Source organism: Notolepis coatsorum (assembly GCF_963971535.1).
Source record: "Notolepis coatsorum genome assembly, chromosome: 14".
Classification (NCBI taxonomy): domain Eukaryota; kingdom Metazoa; phylum Chordata; class Actinopteri; order Aulopiformes; family Paralepididae; genus Notolepis; species Notolepis coatsorum.
The window spans coordinates 16,672,059-16,698,385 of record NC_140178.1 but is presented as its reverse complement, the minus strand read 5'-3'; the positions used below and the strand labels follow the sequence as shown (position 1 = coordinate 16,698,385).

The window sequence follows — 26,327 nt, the reverse complement described above, 5'->3', positions numbered from 1 at the left end:
GGGGGGATCCCCCTTCTTGGATGTCGGTGATAGTAGCGTTGCTATGGATGATCAATGGGTGGAGAATAAAACAAAATACATATATGTACATATACGAGTAATAAAACACAAATATGTACATGCAATAGCAACTGGGGTACATTTAAAAAAAAAAAAAAAAGGTTATTATCTTTTCCCCCCTCCTTTTTTCCGTTTTTCTCCCATCCTGTTAGTCGTTATGTCAATTCCCAATCCCCTTCTTGGTCGTTGCGCACTCTACCCCCTACCGTCGGTCTGGGAGGGCGGAGACTATCACATGCTTCCTCCAACACATGTGTAGCCAGCCCACTGCTTCTTTTCACCTGGCAGCGCGGACTCTCACTGGGGGAGTGTAACGTGTGGAAGGGTCACACTACCTCCCCCAGATCCTTCCCTCGCTGTGCAGGTGCCCCGACCGACCAGTAGGAGTCGCTGTTTACAACGACCAGGACCCACCCACACCGGCTTCCCACCCGCTGACACTGCCAATTGTGTCAGCCCACCCGCTGACACTGCCAATTGTGTCAGTATGGACGGCCGACCAAGCCGGAGGCACCGCAGCTGGATTCGATCCCACTGTCTCTGCGGTGGTAGACAGACGCTTAGTAGTCCACTGCGCTACCCGGCCGCAGATAAGAAAATGTTTTAAATAACATTTGTTGATATCAGCTTCTCCGTTTGTTGATGCCTCGTGTTCCTCGGACGGCTGCGTTTTCATTTCAAGCAAGACCATGTGGTGTTTACTCAACCTTGAGGAAAAAAAATGTCATTATCGTTAAATGTTTAGGTTCCATTTTGGAGGGCGAGGAAGAGTATAGTGGAGGCCAAGGTGATGTAATTGCTACCCCACAGCACCTACACTACACTCCATAAATTTGGGGTAATTAAGGGGGCGAGAGAGTCTGAGCTCCCGCTAACGAATCCGACTAACGAGCTGGAGCTGCCTCCTGCGCCAGGTGCATGCTGGGAGGGCACACACAGGAAGAGGGAACACCTGGGAGCAATCATCTCTCTCAGCAGTCAACAGCTCCAACTCTAGCACTTGGCCACACGTAAATAACACGTTATAAAGGCCGCAGCACATAGCAGCCAAGTCATTTAATCAACGCTTTAGCTTTAAGAATCTCTTCCGTTGTGATACAAACCGACATCGAGGGAAAAATACCTACTTCGAGGATGCAATATAAGATTAGATATTCCTTTATTGATCCCCTTGGAGGAAGTGCAGGCGTCATAACAGCATGGGGGAGGGGGGGAGTACAGGTAGAAATACATAAATATAGGCAGTCAAATTTGATCTGAATATATAAATATGAGAAATAAAAACAGTGTAAACAAAGGTGCAGATGAGGGTCTGTATATACGTTGCAATAAATATTGGCAATATATAAACCTGAATATATACTATGAGTAAGAGTAACAGTAAACAGTATACACTGGCATCATACGTTGTAGTCCGTGCAGGATCCGGTGGTTAAGAGTCAGACACACTTAGTGGTCAGACGTTCCTAATAGTGCCTGCAGCCGTTACTTAGTTAACCCTTAGTATATCATTAAAAGACCTAATCGTTGTGTCCATGAAAAAAAAGAAAGTCATACAAAAGGTTATCTTTTCCAAGTTTTATCATTTTTCAAATTCCCATTTCCCAATGTGCCACAGTGGACTCATTGATTGTGAGGAGGAGGAGGGGGGGGGGGGGGGGGGGGTTGATTATCCATGCTTGCGTTGTCCTGATAACAATTTCTGGATCATATGAAGAGAATTAGAAGCCCCCTCTCTGGGTAATAATAGGTCCTCAGTTAGAGCCCGGACCGGGCCCTTGTTTGTCTTCAGATTGTACAAGGGTCATATTGTCCTCCGAGGCTCGCCGAGACGATGACACAAGAGGACAATTACATGTGAACCATGATCTAAATCATGAGCTCCGGAACTTCCCCCAAACTGCCTCGACGTGAGCATGTGTGTGTCATTGTCAACTCAGTAATAATAATAATAATAATAATAATAATAATAATAATAATAATAATAATAATAATAATAATAATAATAATAATAATAATAATAATAATAATAATAATAATAATAATAATAATAATAATAATAATAATAATAATAATAATAATAATAATAATACTATAATTATAATAATCATTTAAATAATAATATTTTTTTATTATAATAATGATAATAATAACTATGATAATACTAGTAATAATGTTAATATTAATAATAATAATACTACGACCTCTAGGCAACCTGGGATATGTTCTTAATGCAATTTCAGAGTGCGACATGTGACATCCAGTAGAGGCATAAAGTACTATTCATACAGCCAAGGCCATAGGACTGGTTTCAACATTGGGGGGGGGGGGATCTTGAGCGTCAAACACTTAATTTCCGGCATTCTAGTGTACTTTTATGCACAAATGTCTGCCTTTTCTGCATCAATTTACATTAGGGGAGACTGGGGTAAGTTGAGCCACTTTTCATATTCAGGATCACTACAAGAAGGCCATTATAGTTTTGTTGCTAACTGATATATCAGCATATATTTCAGAATGTTGTGAATCACTACAGACAATCAATCAGGTTATCAGGTTTTGATAATATAGCATGTCCAAAAAAAGTGGTCTTATGGGAAGTTGAGCCACCTCCCTCCTTCCATCCCTACTTCCTCCCCCCGCCCTGGTTTCGAGTGTCTTGCTCAAGGACACTTTGACATGCAACCCGGTAGGAGTGGGAATCGAACCGGGAACCTTCCGATTACCAGACGACCAGCTCTACCTCTTGAGCCACTGTCCCCTGCAACCCCCCCTAAACCTACACAGATGTTTAAATGGCCGCTTTCTACATCAAAACGAAATGATAGACTAGATCTGTCCTGATTCAGGCCATGGTTACACTGGGTTAAAACAGCAACGTTCTATTTTCAAATGATTACGTTTGCATGTCCAAGTTAAAAAAAAACGCAGTTTTGGCAGGAAAACGCGTTTTCCTAGGGGCAACGCTCAAAAGGTGTTTTCGTTTTAGAAACTCGCCGACAATGGTGCCATGTAATTTGCGCGAGCCGGATACGGAGCCGTTCTGCCCAATGCCCATGCACAGTAGAGACCCACACGGTTATTTCCAGTGTTTACAGCAGAGCTGTCCCAAGTAGCTGCGGCTACAAACGTGTTGTCAAGTTATTGTTATAAGGAACCCAGTACTCCAAACTACAACAGTCTGCATTCCCTTAACAATTGTTTGTATTGAGCCGTATTGTATTGTACCCAATCTGTTGTACCCAATCTGTTAAATAACATTTACATCCATTTATTCTGCTAGCATTAACGTTACTACGCTGCTAGCCACAATGCTATACTGTTATAATGGCATATCCCAATCACGTTAGCACGTAAGCTAACAAAATCGGCGATCTTTTTGTGAGACTAAACTCCGCTCTTGGTGGTCAATTGTGTTGATGTTAATTTTGTTTCATCAACAAATGAGGCAGAACACAGTGATCCGTTTTTGTTTATTGCACTTTATTTCTTGCTGAAAAATAAATGCTATGTAGCTAAATGGCTCATGCGAGGTATAAAGATGGTGGCTTTTCTGAGATTTTTAGCAGGATGTGGAGTGACTCGTTCAACCTTTCTGATTGGTTGAAAATGGCCTTCATGTTTGAACTACATCGCCACCTACTGCTTTGGCATTGTACTACATGAATATACATCACTTGGTGGTCAGGAGACAAAACGATGTCTAACTTTGCCTGCCATTACGTAGCGTTCTAAAAAACGAAACTGAAAACTGAAAACGAAACTGGCCCTAGTGTAACCGCAGCCTCAGGCGAGAGGCGTATCATCTTACCAGTCATCTGGACCAAAAGCTCACATCCATTTATTTATTTTTGTACTATAATAATGAAGCGATTTGACTTAATTAAAAGCACCATTTCTTTGTCCACTCCACTCCATAATTGTCAAGTGGAGCAAATCGCTATGGGTACTACTTAATCCCCCAATCAACAGAACAGTGGAAAAAGTGCAAGGAGGTCCTTCCTAATATCACACCGAAGTGAGTGGAATGAGAGAAAGCAGTGCCCCCCCCCCATCCCCGCTCCTCTAAAAGGCCACCATTGTACAGCGGAGGCGTTGCTATGGCTACTGCCAGCGAACTGTAAGCCTTTTAGAATTATTAGCATTCCTCTCTACCCTGTGCACTGTAGCAAAGCTGCTCGCTGTGTGTTTTCTTTTTTTCTTTTACCGTCAATCCGCCTTCGAGAGAGAGAGAGAGAGAGAGAGAGAGAGAGAGAGAGAGAGAGAGAGAGAGAGAGAGAGAGAGAAACACACCATTTCATTCCAATAACAAAAAAAACAAGGAATTTCAATCCGAGCTGGGAATTAATTAAAGTCGAATTACGGGTCGGTTAGGAGAGAGTACAGAGCAATATTGAAGTTCCACCAGACGAACTCAACACACAACACACACACCCCGTGGAGAGTGAGATGAACGTGGTCTGGTAGAGGAGTGTGTGAGAGGAGGAGGGAAGGGGGCTGGTGAACCCACTTCACTTCTTCCCCCAGAGGCACGACTCAGCACTTACTAGGCAGGATGAGGAGACGTGACTATTGACCTCTGAAGCCCCGCCCCCTTTTCTTGATCAAGAAAAGAGTGGGCGGAGCTTGACTGTTGGTGGGGCCCACCCATATAACTCTGTAAGCATGTGTATATACATTTATATTTACCACATATATATATCCATATCTGTTGGAATATACCTGCATATAGTGGGCGGGGCTTACCGCGCAACAACTGTGATTGGAGGATCAAGAAAATAGTGGCCGTGGATCGAGATAGCTGAATAGACAATGTGATCTTCTGTGCACCCCGGTCATCTTTATCCAGATCTGCACCGACGGGAGGGGTACATGGTGGTGATGTAAACCCTCCTCCCTCCCACATCTGGCCAATGCTCTCTAACTACACACCCTCAACAAGACCCCTACGCTTTGCATCTTCTCGCCACCTCAGACCCACTCCTATCCAAGCTCCTGGGGGGGTCGTTAAAGCGAAGCAGGCTATTCTCGATCCTCGCTCCACAATGGTGGAACGAACTCCCCACCACAGTCAGGACAGCTGAAACCAGACCAATTTTCAGCCGTTGACTAAGGGTGTTTTCACATTAGGAACGGTTGCCTCCGTTCCGTTCCATTCCCGAGAACTATAGTCCCCCCTCCCCCGCCGGCCAGCTTTCACACTACCAATCTCGCTTCGTTCCCGAGCACACTTGAGGGAGCAACACCCCGATACAGCAGGTGGCGGTATGCACCTAGTTGGTTTGCGATCCGCCAATGAACACAACAGTACACTTGCGTCATCTGGTAGTACGCGACAAGTCGTTAGAGAAACAGTCAAAGCCTGTACAATGGAGTCGTCCTTCGCATCAAGAAATGCCTTTGTTAAGATGCTACTCGCGTTCGTCAATAAGGTGAGAAACAGACCTCAGCGTTCTCACTACACTACTTTTGGGGCAATCGTGCTCGGAAAGGGCCCCGGATGCCTAGTGTTGTGAAGGGCCAGATTGGACCGAATATATATATTTATTTATATATATATATTTAATTGTATTTGTATATTCTCTAATATTCCCTGATATCCCTTGTATATTCCTTGTACAATATGCATTGAATATCCATTCTAGCCTACTGAACATCCCATAATAGTCTCCATTCTACTATTGGTCGAGACCTTGGTGCCAGGCTGCCATACCCCCCAGACCCAGTTCAAACGTACCGCTCAACATGTACGAACAAGTCCTAGTTCCGCGTAGGAATCTGGCTACCGCACCACTAATGGTACTATTTGTTCATAGTGCGTATATATACTGCGCTACTAAAGTAGGACTTCCTTTTTAGTCCAGTTTCTTACCCTCCAATAGAGTGACAGATGTAAAGCCTCCCCGCGACGCCACGTGTGGGAGTAAGGCCAAGTTCGGCCTACCATCGGTATTGAGACATCGTGTATATTAATATTTGAATAGTCATATTTGGCACTATATCGTCGAGTTGGACGTAGTCTATTAAGCTAATAATAGTCTATTCATATGTAGTGCTTCGTGCGGTGAGAATACTATCGTAGTCAGTACCCCCATCGTTTCGGGTAGAACTGGCTGCTTATCCAGGGTGGCCGACCCCATGTGAGGCTGCACCCGAGGAGCCCCAGAGCCGACGAGCGAGTGGACCTGCATACCGGATTATTCTACCGACGACAGCCCGCCTTCCCAGGCACGGATTATGCTTTGTATACAGTGATTATTCTATGGATAAAGACCAACACTGCCGTGTGTTGGAAACCCCCCCCCCCCCGGAGAGGACGACAGGTGAGGAGACGCTCTACACGACGAGGTCGCTTCACGTCTCTCCATCGTGGACCGGAGGAAGCCGGCCCACAGAGAGTCCAACTGCTTTCATCTGTGGATCGAGGATCGCTGAGGCACCGAGCCGCACAACCGTGGGTTCTCCCAGGATACCCTCGGCCAGACGGATACAGCCAGACTCTACCCCCCCCCCCCCTTCTCCAGTTGTCTTACAAGCGACCGGAATTCCCCCCTAGTGTATCCAGTTCTATAATCATTAAAGTATCATTGCTATTATTCCTTAAATATTCCAGGTTGTATATTTACCGCCTGCGCCACCAGAGATTGGACGTTCTCTATTGATATACCAACGAATACTCATTTGCCATAAAAGTGCATCCTATTTCAAATCATAAATGTAATTAAGTGATTGCTCTACATACCTTTTGCTATGTATTAATTATTATTAAACGCAGACTTTCGACTTGGTACATTTGTGTTGGATCGTTTCATCTACGTGGGAGTGTTTACCATAATTATTTATGCCTAGTACTGGGTGGCCAGAGTCTAAAGTACAAGAGGTAGTGGTAGTAAGTATCATATCTAACAATACAGTCAGGGAATTGTACCCCTCAGTTACACCTAGTGTGAAAAAAAAGTACCCTAAAAAACACCTCTTCGGGGCTCCAGGGTGGCGCACCACGTAACGCACTGTAGTGCAACGCGGCCGTCCCGGGTTCGACTCCCGGACCCGGCGACCTTTGCCGAATGTCTTCCCCCCATATCTCTCCTCCCATACTTCCTCTCTGCCGGACTTGTCCAATAAAACTAATAAAAATCTACCAAAAACATAATAAATCTTTTTAACACCTCTTCAAACTATAGCCCAAAAAAAGAAAAACCTAACCTTCTTACTGTCTTTTACTATTATCTACCTTACTACTATACTTATACTACTACCTATCATGCTAATGTCTATACTACTCAGAGTCTAACACTCAAGTTTGACACCTTTTTACGAACAATAGTTACCCTTAACTGCCAGAGATGTGCCCTTCCTGCTGACCTGTTGTACAGAACATGTAAGTTGCTTTGGATAAAAATGACTAAATGTAAAATGTAAGTGTGATGGTGGCGGTAGTGCAGCAGTACTGTAACACGTCGTTAGAACCCAGATACAAGCTTTTTACGAGTAAACGACAGACTTTGTGTAAATAAAATGTGAGGAAAAACAAGACACGTGTGTGTGGCACAAGCCGCTCCACGGCGGCCAGATGGTATCGATGTTCCACAAGCACCATGTTTCAAGATCTGATAGAAATGAACAAATGCCAAACCCCCAAACATAAAAATCAAGCCTTTTTTATGTTTCTGTTTTCGTTTTTTTTAATGGCTTATTTTTATTGTCGCGTGTCTGGGTTTAAAGCCGGCTGGGGGACGTGTTGACTGGGAAGTCGCCTCAATAACCTTCTGCTTCCTGCAGGAAAACGATGCTTAATAGGATTAATCGTATTGGAGAAAAATGTATGTAATGTAATGATGTAATGACTCCTCGCCTTGTTTTTTTGTTATTGTGGCAATGTACTGTTAAAGGGGCACTTTGCCAAAAAAATTATTTACTTTGCACATAATCTCACACACATCCAGTTTTGTTGTAAATGGACTGCATTTATATAGCAGCTTTTATCCAAAGCGCTTTACAACTTATGACTCACATTCACCCATTCACTCATACATTCACACACCGATGGCGGAGGCGACCATGCAAGGTGCCAACCTGCTCATCGGGAGCAGTCAGGGGTTGGGTTAGGCCGGGGTTGAGGCTCAGCTTCTTCCCCCAGGCCATCAGAGCCTTGAACACTGAACTCTCCATGCACAAGCACACATGAGCACACACACAACACACACACTGTACACGCTCACACACTAGCAGCCACTTTAACATGAGCACACACTCACTCATGCTGCACACGCTCACACTATGGACACTTTACAGAAGGAAAGATCACTTTAAGAATAGTATAGCTTGAGATCGTATAATATAGCATTGTATAGCAGTGTACATAAAGACCCAATGCCTCATCCGTAGCTAACAGTGTCCTGCACTGCCACAGGACCTAGCATGTCCTACCATGCTCTGTAAATAGCTCATGTACAGATACCGATATGCCTACTTTGTTTACTTGTTTATTGCACTGTCGCTCTATTGGTTGGACTCGTATTATTACTTGTACTATTGCACATCGTTGCGGGCGAGACCCCCAGCATTTCACTGTATACCTGTATGCCGTGACAAATAAAACTCTTGTATCTATCTTTTTTTTTTTAATTTTTTTTATTATTGCAAAACAAAACTTATTAAAAGTCAGTACTCAACACACAATGTATAATGAAACTTTCAGTAAAGGTGGTTAAAATATATGCAAGTACAGAAACAGGATAAAACAAAAATAGTCAATAATAACATTTTAACCGTATACCGTGTATATCCAGCGAAGTTACAATTATATAAATGTTAGTATATAATATACCCCGAATACCTATTTTCTAAAACCCTACACACATATGCTCCAGCTCAAATCCCCCCCTCCCGGACCCCCTCTTGGATAGTACCTCTATTATCCCTCACTCCTAACCAGACATCACCATTATAGGCTAGCTTTTATTCTCTCCACCACTTCTAACCACATTAACATTTTGGATTCATTGAGCCCTAGAATTCTTGCTGTTGATATTTCTTGATATATCACATCAAGATATGTAAGAAACCACACTTTCCGGCACATTTTTTCCGGTTGAAACCAACGTGATGCAATCAGTTTTTTAGCTACTGTGATACCCGATAAAACCAATCTTTTTAGTTGTGGGTTCACTGCAAACTCAAAAACATCATTCAATAGCAATACCGCGGGGTGTACAGGTATATTCCAAAATACGAGTATTGATAATTGTTGGGACACATCTTCCCAGAATGCCTTAACTGGTGGGCAGTCCCAATACATGTGCATAAATGTTCCTTCGTCCCCATTTGTACATTGGGAGCATTTGGAGTTTTGTATAAGCCCCATTTTGCACAGCCTTATAGGAGTCAAGTATGTCCTGTGAATATAGTTCAGATTGATTTGTTGATGATCCGGGTTCCTTGATGTAAGTCGGACATTTGCCCAGGCTCCTTGCCAATCAAAGTCATTTTCCAGGTCTGGTATATCCCTCCTCCAGACATTGTCTAGTTGAAGGGTTTCGTACGAGGACGTTAGTAATTGTGAATAAAAACCTGATACAAAACCTCCCAATGTATTTCTGTCATAGAAAAATTTGTGGTATCTGTGGTGTTCAATTGGTATGTGTAATGGAACACCGTGAGATCTCATACAAAGTTTTAACTGTATGTAAAAAAGCCATGTGGACTCGGTGAGGTTAAACTTTATGCATATTTCGACATAACTACAGAGGCCCTTGTTATTAAAAATATCCCCTAATGAGTGTATGCCTCTTTCTTCCCATACAGGGAATCTTATAGGTCGTTTTCCCATTAAGAGAGCACTGTTATTGAATATGGGAGTGTGATTATGCCATACTTGATTGTTAGGAAATTTCCTTTGAGTTTCCCGCCATGTCCTGATTGCATGGGTTATTATTGGGCCAAATTCTCGCTCACAATGCTTGATTGAAAGTTTAGTGTATGCTATGTCTTTCAATCTCTGTGGGGCTACTATGTTTTCTTCTAATTCTCTCCAAGATACCAAAGCCTCGGGGTCAAACCATATCTTCTTCAATGGTCTTAATGTGAAGGCATTAAAATATTGTAAAAAATCTGGGACTGCCATGCCACCGTCTGCTTTACTTCTCTGTGCGGTGGATCTTTTTATGCGAGGTGGTTTGTTATTCCAAATAAATTTGTATGTGGAGGTTTGTAATCTTTTCCAGTAGCCCTCTGGAGGAGGTAACGGAAGCATTGAGCTGAAGAAATTGATTCTTGGTAATACATCCATCTTAACTATTGATACCCTTGCCTGTACTGAGTTTTTAAGTTTTGCCCACCTGTCCAGGTCGTCCTTGATTTTGTTCTGTATTTTTGTGTAATTGTGCTTCACCGTTTGTCTTATGGTGGGGAATATTTCCACTCCCAAGCATCTGAAATGTTTTACCATCGGTATCGCACCTGGGAGGGTTATATCTTTTTTTGCAGGGGTGTTAAGTGGAAGGAAAGCCGACTTCGGCCAATTTATCTTAAATCCCGATAGATCACCAAAGTTCTCAATCAACTTGAGCAGATGAGGCAATGTGGTGTTGGGGTTTTGCATGAACAATATTACGTCGTCCGCATATAAACGAATTTTTTGTTGTGTGCCCTTGATTACGATTGGTTCTATGGATTGGGATTGTCTTATATATTGTGCTAAAGGCTCTAATGATAAATTGAATAGTCCGGGACTAAGAGGGCAACCCTGTCTGGCAGAGCGTGATACCGGAAAGATTTTGGAGATGATTGTGCCTGTTGTAATCATGGCCGATGGGTCCTTGTATAGTACTTTAATCATATCAATGAAACCTTTTCCTAACCCCATCCTTTCCAATACTGCCCATAGAAACGACCATTCCAACCTGTCAAATGCTTTCATAGCATCCAGGGATAGTATCGCCTTAGGTGTGATGTCCTCTTTGTCTGTATCTAGTACGTGCAGTATTCGCCTTATGTTATCATTGATCAGGCGACCTTTTATGAAGCCTGTTTGGTCCGTATGAACTAAAGACGTCATATGCTTTTGCAATCTGATGGCTAATATCTTAGAGTACAGTTAACGTCCATCATCCTCATCGGAGTGTACATTCCACCACACGCGAACACTGAGGTCGCACTTTCAAAACTTCACGACGAGGTAAACAAACTCCAGGCAGCTAACGTTGACGCGGCCATTTTGGTCTTGGGGGATTTCAACAGCGCGCGTCTTAAAAAGGTGCTGCCGAATTTCTATCAGCATGTGACCTGTCCCACCAGAGGCGAGAACATATTAGACCATGTATACTCGCAATTTAAGAATGGGTACAAGTCACAGGCTCTTAGTCCATTCGGTAAAAGCGATCACGTTGCAATTTTTCTTTTGCCTAAGTACAAACAGTGTCTCAAGCGAACGCCGGTGGTCTCGCGAGAGGTTAAACGTTGGACCGTGACGTCAGTAGAGTCACTCCAAGCAGTGCTGGGAAGCACAGAATGGAGTGTACTCCGTGATAACACAGCCAATATTAACGAATACACCGAAACGGTGATTGACTATGTCTGTACTCAGGTAGAAGTAATAATCCCCACCACCAAAATTAATATCTACCCAAACCAAAAGCCCTGGGTAGACAAATCCGTCCGTGAGGCTCTGAAAGTGCGCACATCAGCATACAACACCGGGCTGGTGACAGGCAACATGGAAGAACACAAGATGGCAAGATACAACGTCAGGAGAGCAGTAATAGAGGCAAAACGGCGTTACAGGGATAAAGTTGAACTTCAGTTTGAACAGGCTGACTCTAGAGGCATGTGGCAGGGCCTCAGAACAATGACAGACTACAAAGGAACCCCCCTCAAACTGAACAGTGACATCTCCTTAGCAAATGATCTCAACTCCTTCTATGCGAGGTTTGAGGCTGTGAATAACAACACCAGCCTACAAACCACGGCAATGGGGGGGGGGGGGTCTGCTGATGGAGACTCAGTGTTCAGGGTAACAGAGCATGAGGTGAGACGGATCTTTAAAAAAGTGGATATCAGGAAGGCAGCAGGACCGGACGGCATCCCCGGCCGCGTCCTAAAAGTCTGTGCCGACCAACTGGCCCCGGTATTCACTGACATCTTCAACCTGTCCTTGGAACAGGCCGTCATCCCCACCTGTCTGAAGAAGTCCACCATCATCCCTGTACCCAAAAAATCTACGCCCGCTTGCCTCAACGACTACCGCCCTGTAGCCCTCACCTCCATAGCCATGAAGTGCTTTGAGAAGCTAGTGAAGGGCTACATCTGTTCCTCCCTCCCCATCAACCTGGACCCTCTGCAATTTGCATATCGCCCCAACAGGTCCACGGAGGACGCCATAGCCCATGTGCTGCACACAGCAGCATCACATCTGGACAAGAGGAAGGGGAACTATGTGAGAATGCTGTTCATCGACTACAGCTCAGCATTCAATACCATAGTCCCCTCCAAACTCATAGCCAAGCTCAGGGACCTGGGCTTGAACTATGACCTGTGCCAGTGGGTCCTGGACTTCCTGACGGGCAGACCCCAGGTGGTAAGAGCCGGCAACTGCACCTCCTCATCCATCACGCTCAACATAGGGGCCCCCCAGGGCTGTGTTCTGAGCCCCCTCCTCTACTCCCTGTACACACATGACTGCGTAGCACAGCGGAACAACAACACCATCATCAAATTTGCTGATGACACAGTAGTGGTGGGCCTGATCTCTGCCAACGACGAAAGGGCCTACCTGGAAGAGGTAGAGAACCTGTCACAGTGGTGTCAGGAGAACTGCCTCTCCCTGAACGTCAGCAAAACAAAAGAGATGATTGTGGACTTCAGGAGGTCGGGGGTCAAGGACTACAGCCCCCTCAGCATCGACGGGGCACCAGTTGAGAGAGTGAACAGTTTCAAGTACCTCGGAGCCCACATATCCGAGGACTTGACATGGACCACACACATTGACAGTGTTGTGAAGAAGGCACGACAACGCCTCTACTTCCTCAGGCGCCTAAGGAAGTTCCAAGTCAGTCAGAAGATCCTTAGGAACTTCTACTCATGTACAATAGAGAGCATCCTGACCGGCAACATCACCTCCTGGTTTGGGAATAGCACTGCACAAGACCGTAGCAGACTACAAAGAGTGACACGTTCAGCCGAACGCACAATTAGAGGGGGGCTTCCCACCCTCCAGAACATTTACAACAAGCGGTGCAAGGGGAAGGCTAAGAGAATTATTAAGGACTCGAGCCACCCGAACAACTGCCTCTTTGAACTGCTGCCGTCAGGCAAGCGATACCGGAGTCTTATGGCGAGCACAGAAAGACTCAGAAGGAGCTTCTATCCCCAGGCCATCAGGCTGCTAAACGAACAATAATCGCTAAACGAACAATAATCACTATGCAACAACCATCAAATGCACACAGCACACACACCCACACGCACACACACACTCACTCAAACAAACAACACACTGCAGCACCCACTCTCCACACTTTAGATCACACAAACACACTTACACTTTATATTTATTGATAAAGGATTTGCACTACAACTCGTACACCTACTGTGAATTGTACCTAAACTGCACCTTGTCCATTTATGCCTTGCACTATATAGTATTGTATATTAGTACACTGCACAGTATTGTATATTGTATGGTAACTACGTCTACGAACATTGTACATATGTCTAAACTGAACACTGTGACCTCTTTTTTTTCTTCTAATTTTTACTATGTTTTTATTTCATACTTATCTTGTCATGCACAGTCTCTGGAGCGCAACAGTAAGAAGCATTTTGTACAAAAGTATTCTGTACTTCTGTATGACAACTATTAAAGAAACTTGAAACTTGAGTTTGACATCGGTTCCGAGGAGGCTTAAAGGACGGTAACTACCGCATTCAGTGGGGTCTTTGTCTTTTTTGTGAAGAACTGAAATGAGTGCGGTATTTTGGTGTTCGATGAAGCTTCCCTCTTTGACTGAGTATAAGATCATATTTAGTAATAAGGGTCCAAATATGTCCCAGCAAGAAATGTACATTTCTGATGGGATACCGTCAATTCCCGGAGCTTTGCCGTTTTTCATTCCGGATATGGCCTTCTTGAGTTCTTCTAATGTGATCGGTACTTCTAACTGTTTAGCGTCTTCATCTGTAAGTTTAGGGAGAGTAATTTGATTAAGATATGTGTCTAATTTGTCTTGATCAAAGGTCGTTTCTGAGTTATATAAATCGGAGTAGAATTCTTTGAATGTATCGTTTATTATTTTGGGTTCTGTTACTAGAGCTTGTTGTTTCCTAATGGCAGTTATATCTGCAAATTTTGCATTAATTCTTAGTCGCATGGCTAATAGGTGACTAGGTTTAGAACCTTGGAAGTACTGCTGTTGTCTAGTGCTGCGTATTTGCAATTCCGATTTTTGTCTGTACATTGCTTTGATCTCGGTCTTTAGAATGTTAACTTGGTTATCTAGTCTAGTAGAGTTGTTGTATTTTAAAGAATTAAAAAGCGTTGAGTAAAGCGTTTCCTTTTCAGACAGTTTTGTGTTTTGATTTTTGCGCAATATGGAGGTAAATCTATCCGAGAAATCCTTGATCATACTCTTTACCGACATCCATAATATTCTGGGATCTTGCACCGAGTTAGCATTAACTTGTAGGAATACTGTGAGAGCTTCTTTAATTTGTGTAATGAATTCCTTGTTGTTAAGCAGCATCGAATTAAAACGCCATCTTGGGGCCCGGGTAGATAATGTACCAAATGTTGCTTTCAGGATTAAGTAGCAGTGATCTGATAGCGCATTGGGTGTCATTTCCACTTCGTATTTATCAAATATTCTCGGGGATGCAAAGACGTAATCAATTCTGGATAGTGTGTTGTGTCTCGCCGAACGACAGGAGTACTTGCGGGTCATGGGGTTAAGTGAACGCCATAAATCAGTTACTCCTGTTGATTTCGACCAATCTTTTAATGCTTTAGATGAATTCTTTTGTTCGCTGGAGAAGGAAAGGTAAGTTTTGTCCATCCTTGGGTTCCAAATGGCATTAAAATCCGCACCTATTATGTATGAGTACTCGGGGTGGTTTAACATTTCTCCTGTTAGTGAAGTGAAGAAACCCACTTCGTACAAATTCGGGGCATATACCGCTGCCAATGCAATTTTCCTGTTATTGTGTATAATCCTAGCTATAGTTATGCGCCCCTCAGCATCCGACCATACCCCTTTCAATTCGATATTTAATTTGCGTCTGACGACTATGGCTACCCCTCTAGTTCTCGTAGCAAAAGAAGAGTGACCAATATTATGGTATATGTTATCCGCTAACGTATTTATGTCTCCCTCTAAAATGTGCGTTTCGCTTAATAGTGCCACGTCCACATGTTCTTTTTTCATCAGTGTAAGCACGCTTTTGCGCTTGTGTTGTTTGTTTATCCCACCGGTGTTCCATACCATTATATTCAAACTAGCCATAGTCTATGCATGTTTTCGTGTAGTTTTTGGTAATGTTTCTGGAGTATGAAGCTACAATAGATGCACATCCAATTAATGAGGTCCCGTTGAGAGCTGAGCTTAAAAACATATATATATACAAATAAAAATCCCCTATTTTCCCCTCTCCCAGAAAGTCGAACATGCCTGTGTTCCAAGAACACATCCTCCGCGATTGACTTTCTCCCATGGTCCACCGGATTGCCCAACCTGAGCATTGTAATCCTAATTTTCCTATGCTCATTGCCATAGGATCTAACATTTCCATTCTATTGCAATAGAATGTCGCTTTTGGTCTTGCACCTTCCCTTACTGTAATGAAGTATTGTGATAAATAACCTATAGATAAAAATAAAAAATAAAATAAAAAGAGAATAAACCTTTATCGACATATTCCTTTGAACCCTCCACCAACGTGTGAGGGAAAAAAAAGGAAAAGATTGTAGATCAGTATTGACACTTAATGTGAAGAACATTGGAAAAGAATAATGTAAGTTACAATATATTTAAAAAATATATAGTAATATTGACACCTTAATGTGAAGAACATTGGAAAAGAACAATGTAAGTTAAATTATATTTAAAAAATATAGGGTGATGAGAAGAAAAAATTTAATAAAATAAAAATCAATGGAAAGATATAGATAAGGAATAAGAGATAAATAATTATCAACGTGGAGAAGCCACTAGAACCGATTTAACTGATTAGATAAGATAGAAAAGCAGCGCCTTTTAGCGCTTCAATGTGCCTTTAATGGAGTGATTACTTAAATTGTTAGAATAACCTTGCTGTGCCCATACGTTTATGTGTGGATAATTTTAAAGTATTATTAAGGGCTGATTGCACTTCATTTAATTTATATATGCTATGTGTATGCACACCGAATGTTATTGTTAGATTTGTATGCTTCGTTGTCATGGTGCCTTATATTCTAGAAGGTTGTAGAATATACTAGTGCCTAGACTATTTTACTTCGTTGTCATGGTGCCTTATATTCTAGAAGGTTGTAGAATATACTAGTGCCTAGACTATTTTACATTCCAGAATGATCTAAGAGACCCAGGGCATTTGAGCGATAAACCCAGAATATTCCAGATAGATCTTTTTGTATTGATATTTATTTGTCCCCTCAGAGACCAGAGACTGAAATTATAATGTATTATGAATCGTATTATACACAGTAAACATTGTTATAGACGACTTGCATATCGTTTGCTACTTTGATGAACACAGCAATGTTATTCCAACACTGGTGGAATGACCTCATTGATGAACACAATAAAGTCATTCCTACACTGGTATATATTTAGAGAGAGGCTTAACTGATTCTGACTCTTGTATCTATCTTAAGTGTCTTGCTCTAGGACACTTCGACATGCTGCTGGAAGGAGTGGGAATCGAACCAGGAACCTTCTCATTACCAGACGAACCGCTCTACCTTTTGAGCCACCGTTGCCCCCTTGAATCCTTGTGCTGTTAATTATAGCTCAATGAAATGGTAGCAGTCCCTAGAAGACAAGTAAGTAAAAGAGGAGTATATTGTATATTCAAGTTTGTTTATTAATTGTCACAATAAAATACACACTTTATGGTGAAATGCTTGATTCTGAATGAGCCCCTGAGAGTGTGCTTCATACAGTAAAAAAGTAAGTAAAAGAGGAATATACAATATCAGGGGCTCATACAGAACCAAGCATTTCACCGTAAAGTACATGTATTTTATTGTGACAAATAATAAACAAACTTGAACTTGAACAAGGCATTGCTATTTTTTCATCTACATCATTTCAACACAAGGATCCAATGTCCCCGATGACATCACTGGTGGCCATATTCAAACTAATTTACTCTCAATAACTTTTCAAACTAAATGAATGTGTGCAAAACTATTTGATATATATATATTTGTTTTTAGATGTAAATGGTGCATTTATATAGCGCTTTTATCTAAAGCACTTTACGCTTGTGTTCCTCACATTCACCCATTCACACACAAGTGTCTTGCTCAAGGACACTTCTGACACGCTGCCCCGGAGGAGCGGGAATCGAACCGGGAACCTTCCAATTACCAGACGACCGCTCTACCTCCTGAGCCAGTCGCTCCATCCCCCCCCCCCCCCCTAGATGTGTGTGAGATTATGTGCAAAATAAATGAGCATTATTGTTTTTTTTGTGAAGTGGCCCTTTAACAAGCTCACCCTAACAGACCTGCGTCTAGCGAGATCCCCTCCCGTCCAGCACATTCATAGGAGCCGCTCACCTATGAAACCGATGCAACAATCGCACCTTTGTTGCCGTCGGACAAGGAGCCCCGGCTGAGACAATGCGGCCCCTATTGGGCTCTAATGAGAAAGCCTGGACCCAGCGGTCCTGGACCCGGCGGTGACGCAACAGGACTCGGCTGCTCCGCGGGGAGAGAGGAGGCGGCTCCGCTGTCCTCCAGCGCCAGGCACCTCCAGTCAGGCAGAGAAAGTAGGGCTTCCTGGGACATACGACCCGAGGGAACCAGGCGCCCGGTGGCTTTCGCTAGGTGGGTCCAAACCCCAGCAGAATGGCAACTGCTTCCCCGGAGTATAGGAGACTGGTTTCACTTTCACCTGTGTGTTGCTGTTGTTGTTGGTGTATGTAGACTAGGGTTTCTCAACGGGGGGCGGTACCACCCCACAGGGCGTTCAGAGTGTGTTGGGGGGGGGGGGGGGGGGGGGGGGTTATTGTTTTAATATCAGGACAACAACTTCACTAGAACCAGAGAGGAGCCTACATGCAATATCCAAAATCCCACTTTAGAAACTGGGAAACTGTCACTTTTTTATCAAAGAAAATGTTTACTTACACATACTCGGTAGTAAAAAGTTAAATGAGTAAAGAAATTAAAATATATATGTAACGGTTGTGACAACGTCACCTCAAACTTAGATGCCCCGAGTGGGAGTCGAACCCCGGTCTCCCACACCGCAGGCAGCAACACAGACCGCTATACCAAGAGGTGAATCCACTACTTTGCAACGTGTCTATCTGTCTTTGAGGATGTGAGAGTGAGTTTAACCCATAGCACCGCTACTCACCCCAGCCCTTCTTGACTGCGCTTCACGATACCATCTGTTACATATATATAATAAGGACGATTTTAGAACCCTTTATTTAACACACAAGACAAGACTGACAGGCTTAATTGACCCAACAAACTGAGCCAAATATAAATATTAATGGCAATAGATACCCATGATAAACACAAAATAATCATAATTGAGAAATGTATTGGGTGTGGGGAGTTGAGGGGGACCTTATGGAACATCAGATAGGGGGAGCGTTATGGAACATGGACGTCATATAGGGGGAGCATTATGGAACATGGACGTCATATAGGGGGAGCATTATGGAACATGGACGTCAGATAGTGGGAGCGTTATGGAACATGGACGTCATATAGGGGGAGCATTATGTAACATCGACGTCAGATAGGGGGAGCATTATGTAACATCGACGTCAGATAGGGGGAGCATTATGTAACATCGACGTCAGATAGGGGGAGCATTATGTAACATCGACGTCAGATAGGGGGAGCATTATGTAACATCGACGTCAGATAGGGGGAGCATTATGGAACATGGACGTCAGATATGGGGAGCGTTATGGAACATGGACGTCAGATAAGGGCGTTATGGAACATGGACGTCAGATAGGGGGGCGTTATGGAACATGGATGTCAGATAGGGAGCATTATGGGACATGGACGTCAGATAGGGGCCTTATGGAACATGGACGTCAGATAGGGGCATTATGGAACATGGACGTCAGATAGAGAGAGCGTTATGGAACATGGACGTCAGATAAGGGCGTTATGGAACATGGACGTCAGATAGGAGGGCGTTATGGAACATGGACGTCAGATAGGGGGAGCGTTATGGAACATGGACGTCATATAGGGGGAGCGTTATGGAACATGGACGTCATATAGGGGGAGCGTTATGGAACATGGACGTCAGATAGGAGCGTTATGGAACATGGACGTCAGATAGGGGGAGCGTTATGGAACATGGACGTCAGATAGGGGGAGCGTTATGGAACATGGACGTCAGATAGGGGGAGCATTATGGAACATGGACGTCAGATAAGGGCGTTATGGAACATGGACGTAAGATAGGGGGGCGTTGACCCAAAAGAGAGTGGTTCCATCCAGCTATGAGGAGAGCAAGCTGGGTCTGGGCTCGTTCCCCTGGGAGAGTGGTTCCATAGGAATGTCACCCTGCACTCATTAACAAAGGTTGGTCACATGGCACAATACAATGAAGGCTTTTTTAATCAGCCTGTGTAGTCATATAGCAGAACAGAACCATATAACAGTCATATAACAGAACCAGCTTTCCTTTGATTAGAGCTGTCGAAGCAGTCTTCTTATAGTCTTGGACTATGGTGATGTAATATAGACATGCTGCAGCCTCGACTCTTAAATCCTTGTCCATCACGCTGCCCTCAGATGCATCACTAATTTTAAAGTCCTTCTACTTGTTTTTAAAGCTCTTAACAATTTAGCACCCTCGTACATTTCTGATGTCCTGTCTTTTTATGTCCCCTCAGTCACGAGGTCCTCCACAGCTGGTCTTTTAAATGTTCCTGGGGTGCCCCAAGGGAAAATTGGGGCATCTGCTTTTAATTTCTATGCACCACAGCTGTGGAACACAATCCCAAAAAATACTAGAGAGGCTGGCTCAGTCGACATTTTTAAACGACAGTTGAAAACATACATTTTTAATATTGCTTTTAATTAGCAACAATTTATATTTTTTTTATCATCGATTTTATCCCTTTTCTTTGCTTGTGATTTTAGACTGTGTGGTTTACTTGTGGTTGTGGTTCTTTTTTTAATCTGTTATTATTCATTGTTTTATCTTTCTTTTATCATGTAATGTGAAGCACTTTGGGCTGCATCTTGTATGAAAAGTGCTATATAAATAAAAGTTATTATTATTATAATGATAGATACAACACTCATCACTGTGTCCTTTATGAGAAGGTTGGTTGGCCCTCTTTGATGGAGAGGCATAACAAACACTGGCATTTCTTCATTTCTAAGGCCCTTATTGGTAAGCTACCTCCTTATACTACAATTTTGGAATTCTGGAACCTATGGAACCCGTTCTAGTGACTGGCTGGTCCTTAAGGTCCCCTGAGTTTGCTCAGAACAGGGTAAATATGCATTTTGCTATGATGCCCCCCTAGCTCATGGAATGAACTCCAACAGTCCTTAAAGCTTGAGATTCTCCCCTCTGTTGCAGAGTTTAAAAGAGTTTAAAATCGCCAACCTTTGTCAATCAAGTTGTACGTGTTTTAATTGATTTGTTATCCTTGCTTTTTGCCTCATCTTGTTGTCTCTTTGTTGTGATTTTATATGCCGTGTGCTTTATTTTGGTGCTTATTTCTGTATGTACACACGACGTGACTGTAAATGAGAAATAATGAATAAAAGTTTGAAAAGGAATGAAATTATATCGTTTTGAAGTTGCACTGATACAACAAAGAGAACAACTATGGTGTTTTTGGTTTGTTTATTGTCAAATCATGGAAAGTTATGAAGTTAATTGACAGATTGCGACAGAACATTAATAATTGTTTTACAATTAAAAAAAAATAGTAAAGTTTCATAGCGTTCCATAAAGTTGATGTCGGGCATATGGAAGGAACAACCGATTCAGTGAGACGGACAGTTTGAGGCGAAGCCGCAGTCAACATGGACTCCTGCTGTCAGGTACATGTGACTTGCTGTCTGGTACTTGGTGACTTCCTGTCTGGTACATGTGGCTTCCTGCTGTCTGGGAGCTGAGAAGAACCCTGTGCTTACTGGACAGGTATCTGTTGAGAGAATGGGAATACATTTATATATTTATATTCTATATATATATCCTTTTACATATCTGTAGATACTATATCTATATCTGTACATATCCCTTACCTACTCTTACTAGTTACGCTGCTGGTCAGTATGACTTACTACCATAGTGTCTTTATACCTGAATCACTGTACATAATAATACTACAACTATGTACATTCATCTGATCTGCACTATTACTCAGTATTGCTAATTTATTTATTTCATACCCCGTTTAACCACCTGTACATTGTATATTACTATTGCACTTTACTGTTACATTTGCACTCTGGTTGGATGGCAAACTGATTTTTGTTGTTGCTGTATAATGGCAATAAATTAGAATCTAATCTAATCTAATCTATTGAGGAAAAGGAATGATCCAAGTTACCCAAATGTGATCAAAAGGAGATAACTTCTATGCGGAAATAGAAATCCAATTATGCCCATACTCTTGAAATAGCTAGTTGGAAAAAACAACGTGGCAATAAAAATACCACCTCGAGAAACAAACAGGCTCCATAACCCAAAATAACTCCTTATCTACAAAGCTCCCATTAGGATCACGCCGACATTATAGGAAATTCACTTACCGTCTTCTCCAGAATCAGACAAGAGAATAGATACCAATCTCCTCTCTGCATTCAGTAGAAAGCTATCCAGCTGCACGCTAGCCTAGCTTAGCACAATGAATAGAAGCAGATACGTAGTGGCTAGCCCATGCATTGGCCAATGAGTTTTAAGCTAGGCTAGCCACTACGCATCTGTTTTCCATTCATTGTACTAAGCTAGGCTAAGATAATAATATATTCCTTTATTAATCCCCTTGGGGAAATTCAGGTGTCATAGCAGCATGGGGGAGGGGAGGTACAGGTATGGGCATGGTCATAGAAGAAATACATAAATATAGGCAATAAAATGTGATCTGAATATAAAAATAGGATAACAAATATACAGTGTCAACAATATAATTGACTCTGAACATAAGCATGCAGCTGGATAGCTTCCTACTGTAGGGACAGAAAGGAAATTGGTATCAATCTTCTGATTCACTGATTGTGTAGAAAAGTGAATCATATGTTAGGATTTGGCAAAGGGTGATGAGGCGTGTGACCACCAGAAAGTAGGAGACCTCAAACACAAACAAACCTTTGTAGCCCTGCGATGAATGGACTGTACCGCAGCCTGCGCACGGCGATACCAACGCAGAATACACGTCTATGTTGTTCATTCCATTCATTCAAGCGCCCACCGCGCCGGCTCACTGTGACGCAGCGGGTTAGAAGTAGGGCACGGCCGTATGAACTGCGTGATAACGTGCAATATCAAACCATGATACTTTCAAATATCACACTATCACGCAGTTCATACCATGATACTTTCAAATATCATCCCCTCAAATTCCAATATTTAAGAGGATGATATTTGAAAGTATCATGGTATGAACTGTGTGATAATGTGACGTGTGATATCAAACCATGATACTTTCAAATATCATCCCCTCTCAAATACTGGAATTTGAGTTACTGTGGTTGTTGTTATCATTCGTTTAGATGACAGAACTGTGCCTAACGATATCTTTTTATTTTTTGATCTATTTTTCTCCCTTCCCCAACTTCGTATTGTCCAATTCTACCCTCCCATGTCTCGAACGTTGTTAGGCCATGCCTCCCACAGGCCGGCTGCAATGTGGACGAAGCCTTGCATCACGTGTCCCCTCCGGTACTCGAGGAGGCAGCCGTCGCATCTTTTCACCTGCACAGTGCGATCTCTCAGCGGCGAGGGTCTGTGTGGGAGGGACACGCCGCCCCGGTCGCTTCCTGATTCTACTGCCCAGGCGCACCAACCGACCTGTAGGAGTCACTGTCCACAACGTCCGATCCCCACCCACCAGCTTCCCACCCCCTAACACTGCCAATTGTATTAGTATGAACGACCAGCCAAGCTGGTAGCAACGCCGAGAGCTGGGCTCGAACCCAGCATTTCCTGCGTTGGTGGCGAGCGCCTTGCCCACTGCGCCACCTAGCCGCCCTTGCCTAACGATATCTTGATATCATGACTAGGAATGGGCGCGAGTAATCGATTACTCTACTACTTGCACTACTTGAGTATTTCGTGAGAGTACTGGATCTGGGAAAACATTACTCGTGTCCATCACTAATTGCTATGTTGCTAATTTCTAAACATTTACACTATTTTATAGCTTCTTTGTTCTTGTACTACTGATGATGCTGCTGTTGCTGCTGCTGCTGTTGGGTCAAGGAGCCAAGACTCTTAACAGAACAGGGATGTGACAGTAAAACGGATTCTGATGACGACATTTCGGTTCTACAGTTACCTGGACAACCGACTGGGGCACTCTCAACTTCACTCCCAGCCAATCACAGAGCCGGTTCCGGTGGGGTCGTAGTGTGACGATGTCGCTCTCCCTGCAGCAGACATGCAGAAGGACGACATGAGGACATCATCTTACACAAAGACACAATCATTAAAGGTCCAATCTATTTTCACTCTCTAGTTGATTGACCGAGACCGAGCTGTTGATACAATGACTAACAGTAGACAACAAGTAAATACGAGTTTTAAACTGTATTTGCTGTATTTTGGGGCAGTAACAGTATGTACAATAATGCTGTATATACAGTAGTGTATATATATATATATCTATATCTGTACATATCCCTTACCTACTCTTACTAGTTACACTGCTGGCCAGTATGACTTACTACCATAGTGTCTTTATACCTGTATCACTGTACGTATTAATACTACAACAGATTAGCACTATTATTCAGGAGTACTCATTTATATATTTTATACCCCGTTTAATCACCTGTACATTACTATCGCACTTTACTGTTACATTTGCACTCTGGTCGGACGCCAAACTTCCTTTCGTTGTGCTGTACTTGTGCTGCATGATGACGATACATTTGAATCAAATCTAATCTAACAGGTGCGTTTATGCCCCTCAACCCCGACCTGAATACTGACCAGTTAGTGTCACTCAGCAGGGTCATGGTGTCGTCCAACACCTCTGGGTCGATGACATCGTCGTAGGTCAGTAGCATCTCGTACATCTGGCTGGCTGTGGTCTTCCTGATCTGCAGATTACAGAGCAGGAGGGAGATGGGTTAGAGTCAGTTATAATGAGAGGTCCCAAGAATCACTGGCTTCATGGGTCTATATTCTGGTATCAAGCGCAGATGTTCTCCGTGCTTTACTCAACACCAAGCCTAAGTTCCCACTGCGAGCCTTATAGTGCTCAATCTATTGCTCAGATCTGATTTTTTTTTGTTTTGTTTGTGGTTGTTCACATGATTATTTAAATGTGGCCGATATCAGATGCCAGTGTGAACTGGTCCCTCGCTCCTGAACTGATGAACAATAAAGAAGATGAAGAATAAAGAAGATGAAGAATAAAGAATATGAACAATAAAGAAGATGAAGAATAAAGAAGATGAAGAATAAAGAAGATGAAGAATAAAGAAGATGAAGAATAAAGAAGATGAAAAATAAAGAAGATGAACAATAAAGAAGATGAAGAATAAAGAATAAAGAAGATGAAGAATAAAGAATAAAGAAGATGAAGAATAAAGAAGATGGACGTAAAGAAGATGAACAATAAAGAAGATGAAGAATAAAGAAGATGAAGAATAAAGAAGATGAACAATAAAGAAGATGAACAATAAAGAAGATGAAGAATAAAGAAGATGAAGAATAAAGAAGATGAAGAATAAAGAAGATGAACAATAAAGAAGATGAAGAATAAAGAAGATGAAGAATAAAGATGATGAACAATAAAGAAGATGAACAATAAAGAAGATGAACAATAAAGAAGATGAAGAATAAAGAAGATGAACAATAAAGAAGATGAACAATAAAGAAGATGAAGAATAAAGAAGATGAAGAATAAAGAAGATGAAAAATAAAGAAGATGAACGTAAAGAAGATGAACAATAAAGAAGATGAAGAATAAAGAATAAAGAAGATGAAGAATAAAGAATAAAGAAGATGAAGAATAAAGAAGATGGACGTAAAGAAGATGAACAATAAAGAAGATGAACAATAAAGAAGATGAAGAATAAAGAAGATGAACAATAAAGAAGATGAAGAATAAAGAAGATGAACAATAAAGAAGATGAACAATAAAGAAGATGAACAATAAAGAAGATGAAGAATAAAGAAGATGAACAATAAAGAAGATGAACAATAAAGAAGATGAAGAATAAAGAAGATGAAGAATAAACAAGATGGACGTAAAGAAGATGAACAATAAAGAAGATGGACGTAAAGAAGATTAACAATAAAGAAGATGGACGTAAAGAAGATGAACAATAAAGAAGATGAAGATATTTTTAAAACATCCCCCACTGTGTGTCAGTGGACACAGATGAAAACATAATATTAATATACACTATATATTAATATTAATACCAACACCAATCAATAAATTAATTAATATTAATATCAATATCAATATACATATTAATATACTATCAATACTACTATTGAATATACATACACTATTCATTTCATTTACACTACACATTTCATCAAACCAGCATGTCATGTCTCCTTTAACTGTGGGTGAAAGCGAGGGAGAACTACAATGACTACATTAACCAGAATGTCTGGCAATGTTTACTTCTGCATCTCACGCAACACACACAAGCCACCGGTCGTTTCAGACACAAACCCACACAACGGCACAAGACAGCAGTTCTCATTCATCAGAGCTGCACACACACACCAAAGTTCCCCACATGAATCTCACCGTGACAAACCGGGAAAGCCACAAAGACACTAGCTCAGCTGTGCACCTTCAGCGAAGTGAGTTAGCCTAGCCACAAGCTAGCGGCAAACATTCAGACACAACGTTCA

The 26,327-nt window shown here is 42.3% G+C and overlaps 1 protein-coding gene across 1 annotated transcript in view; it reads right to left on the bottom strand.

The window, feature by feature from the left end:
- Positions 1–21,126: 21,126 nt before the first annotated feature.
- LOC311240442 (tubulin-specific chaperone D-like) overlaps positions 21,127–26,327 on the bottom strand; it is a gene marked incomplete at its 5' end in the record, with an annotated part of 97,657 nt that continues 92,456 nt past the window's right edge. Inside the window, 3 exons of the mRNA XM_084329025.1 lie at positions 21,127–21,426; positions 23,782–23,872; positions 24,438–24,547. Coding sequence (XP_084185151.1) covers positions 21,412–21,426; positions 23,782–23,872; positions 24,438–24,547 — 216 coding nt within the window. The 3' untranslated portion in view covers positions 21,127–21,411. The remainder of the gene's footprint in view (positions 21,427–23,781; positions 23,873–24,437; positions 24,548–26,327) is intronic.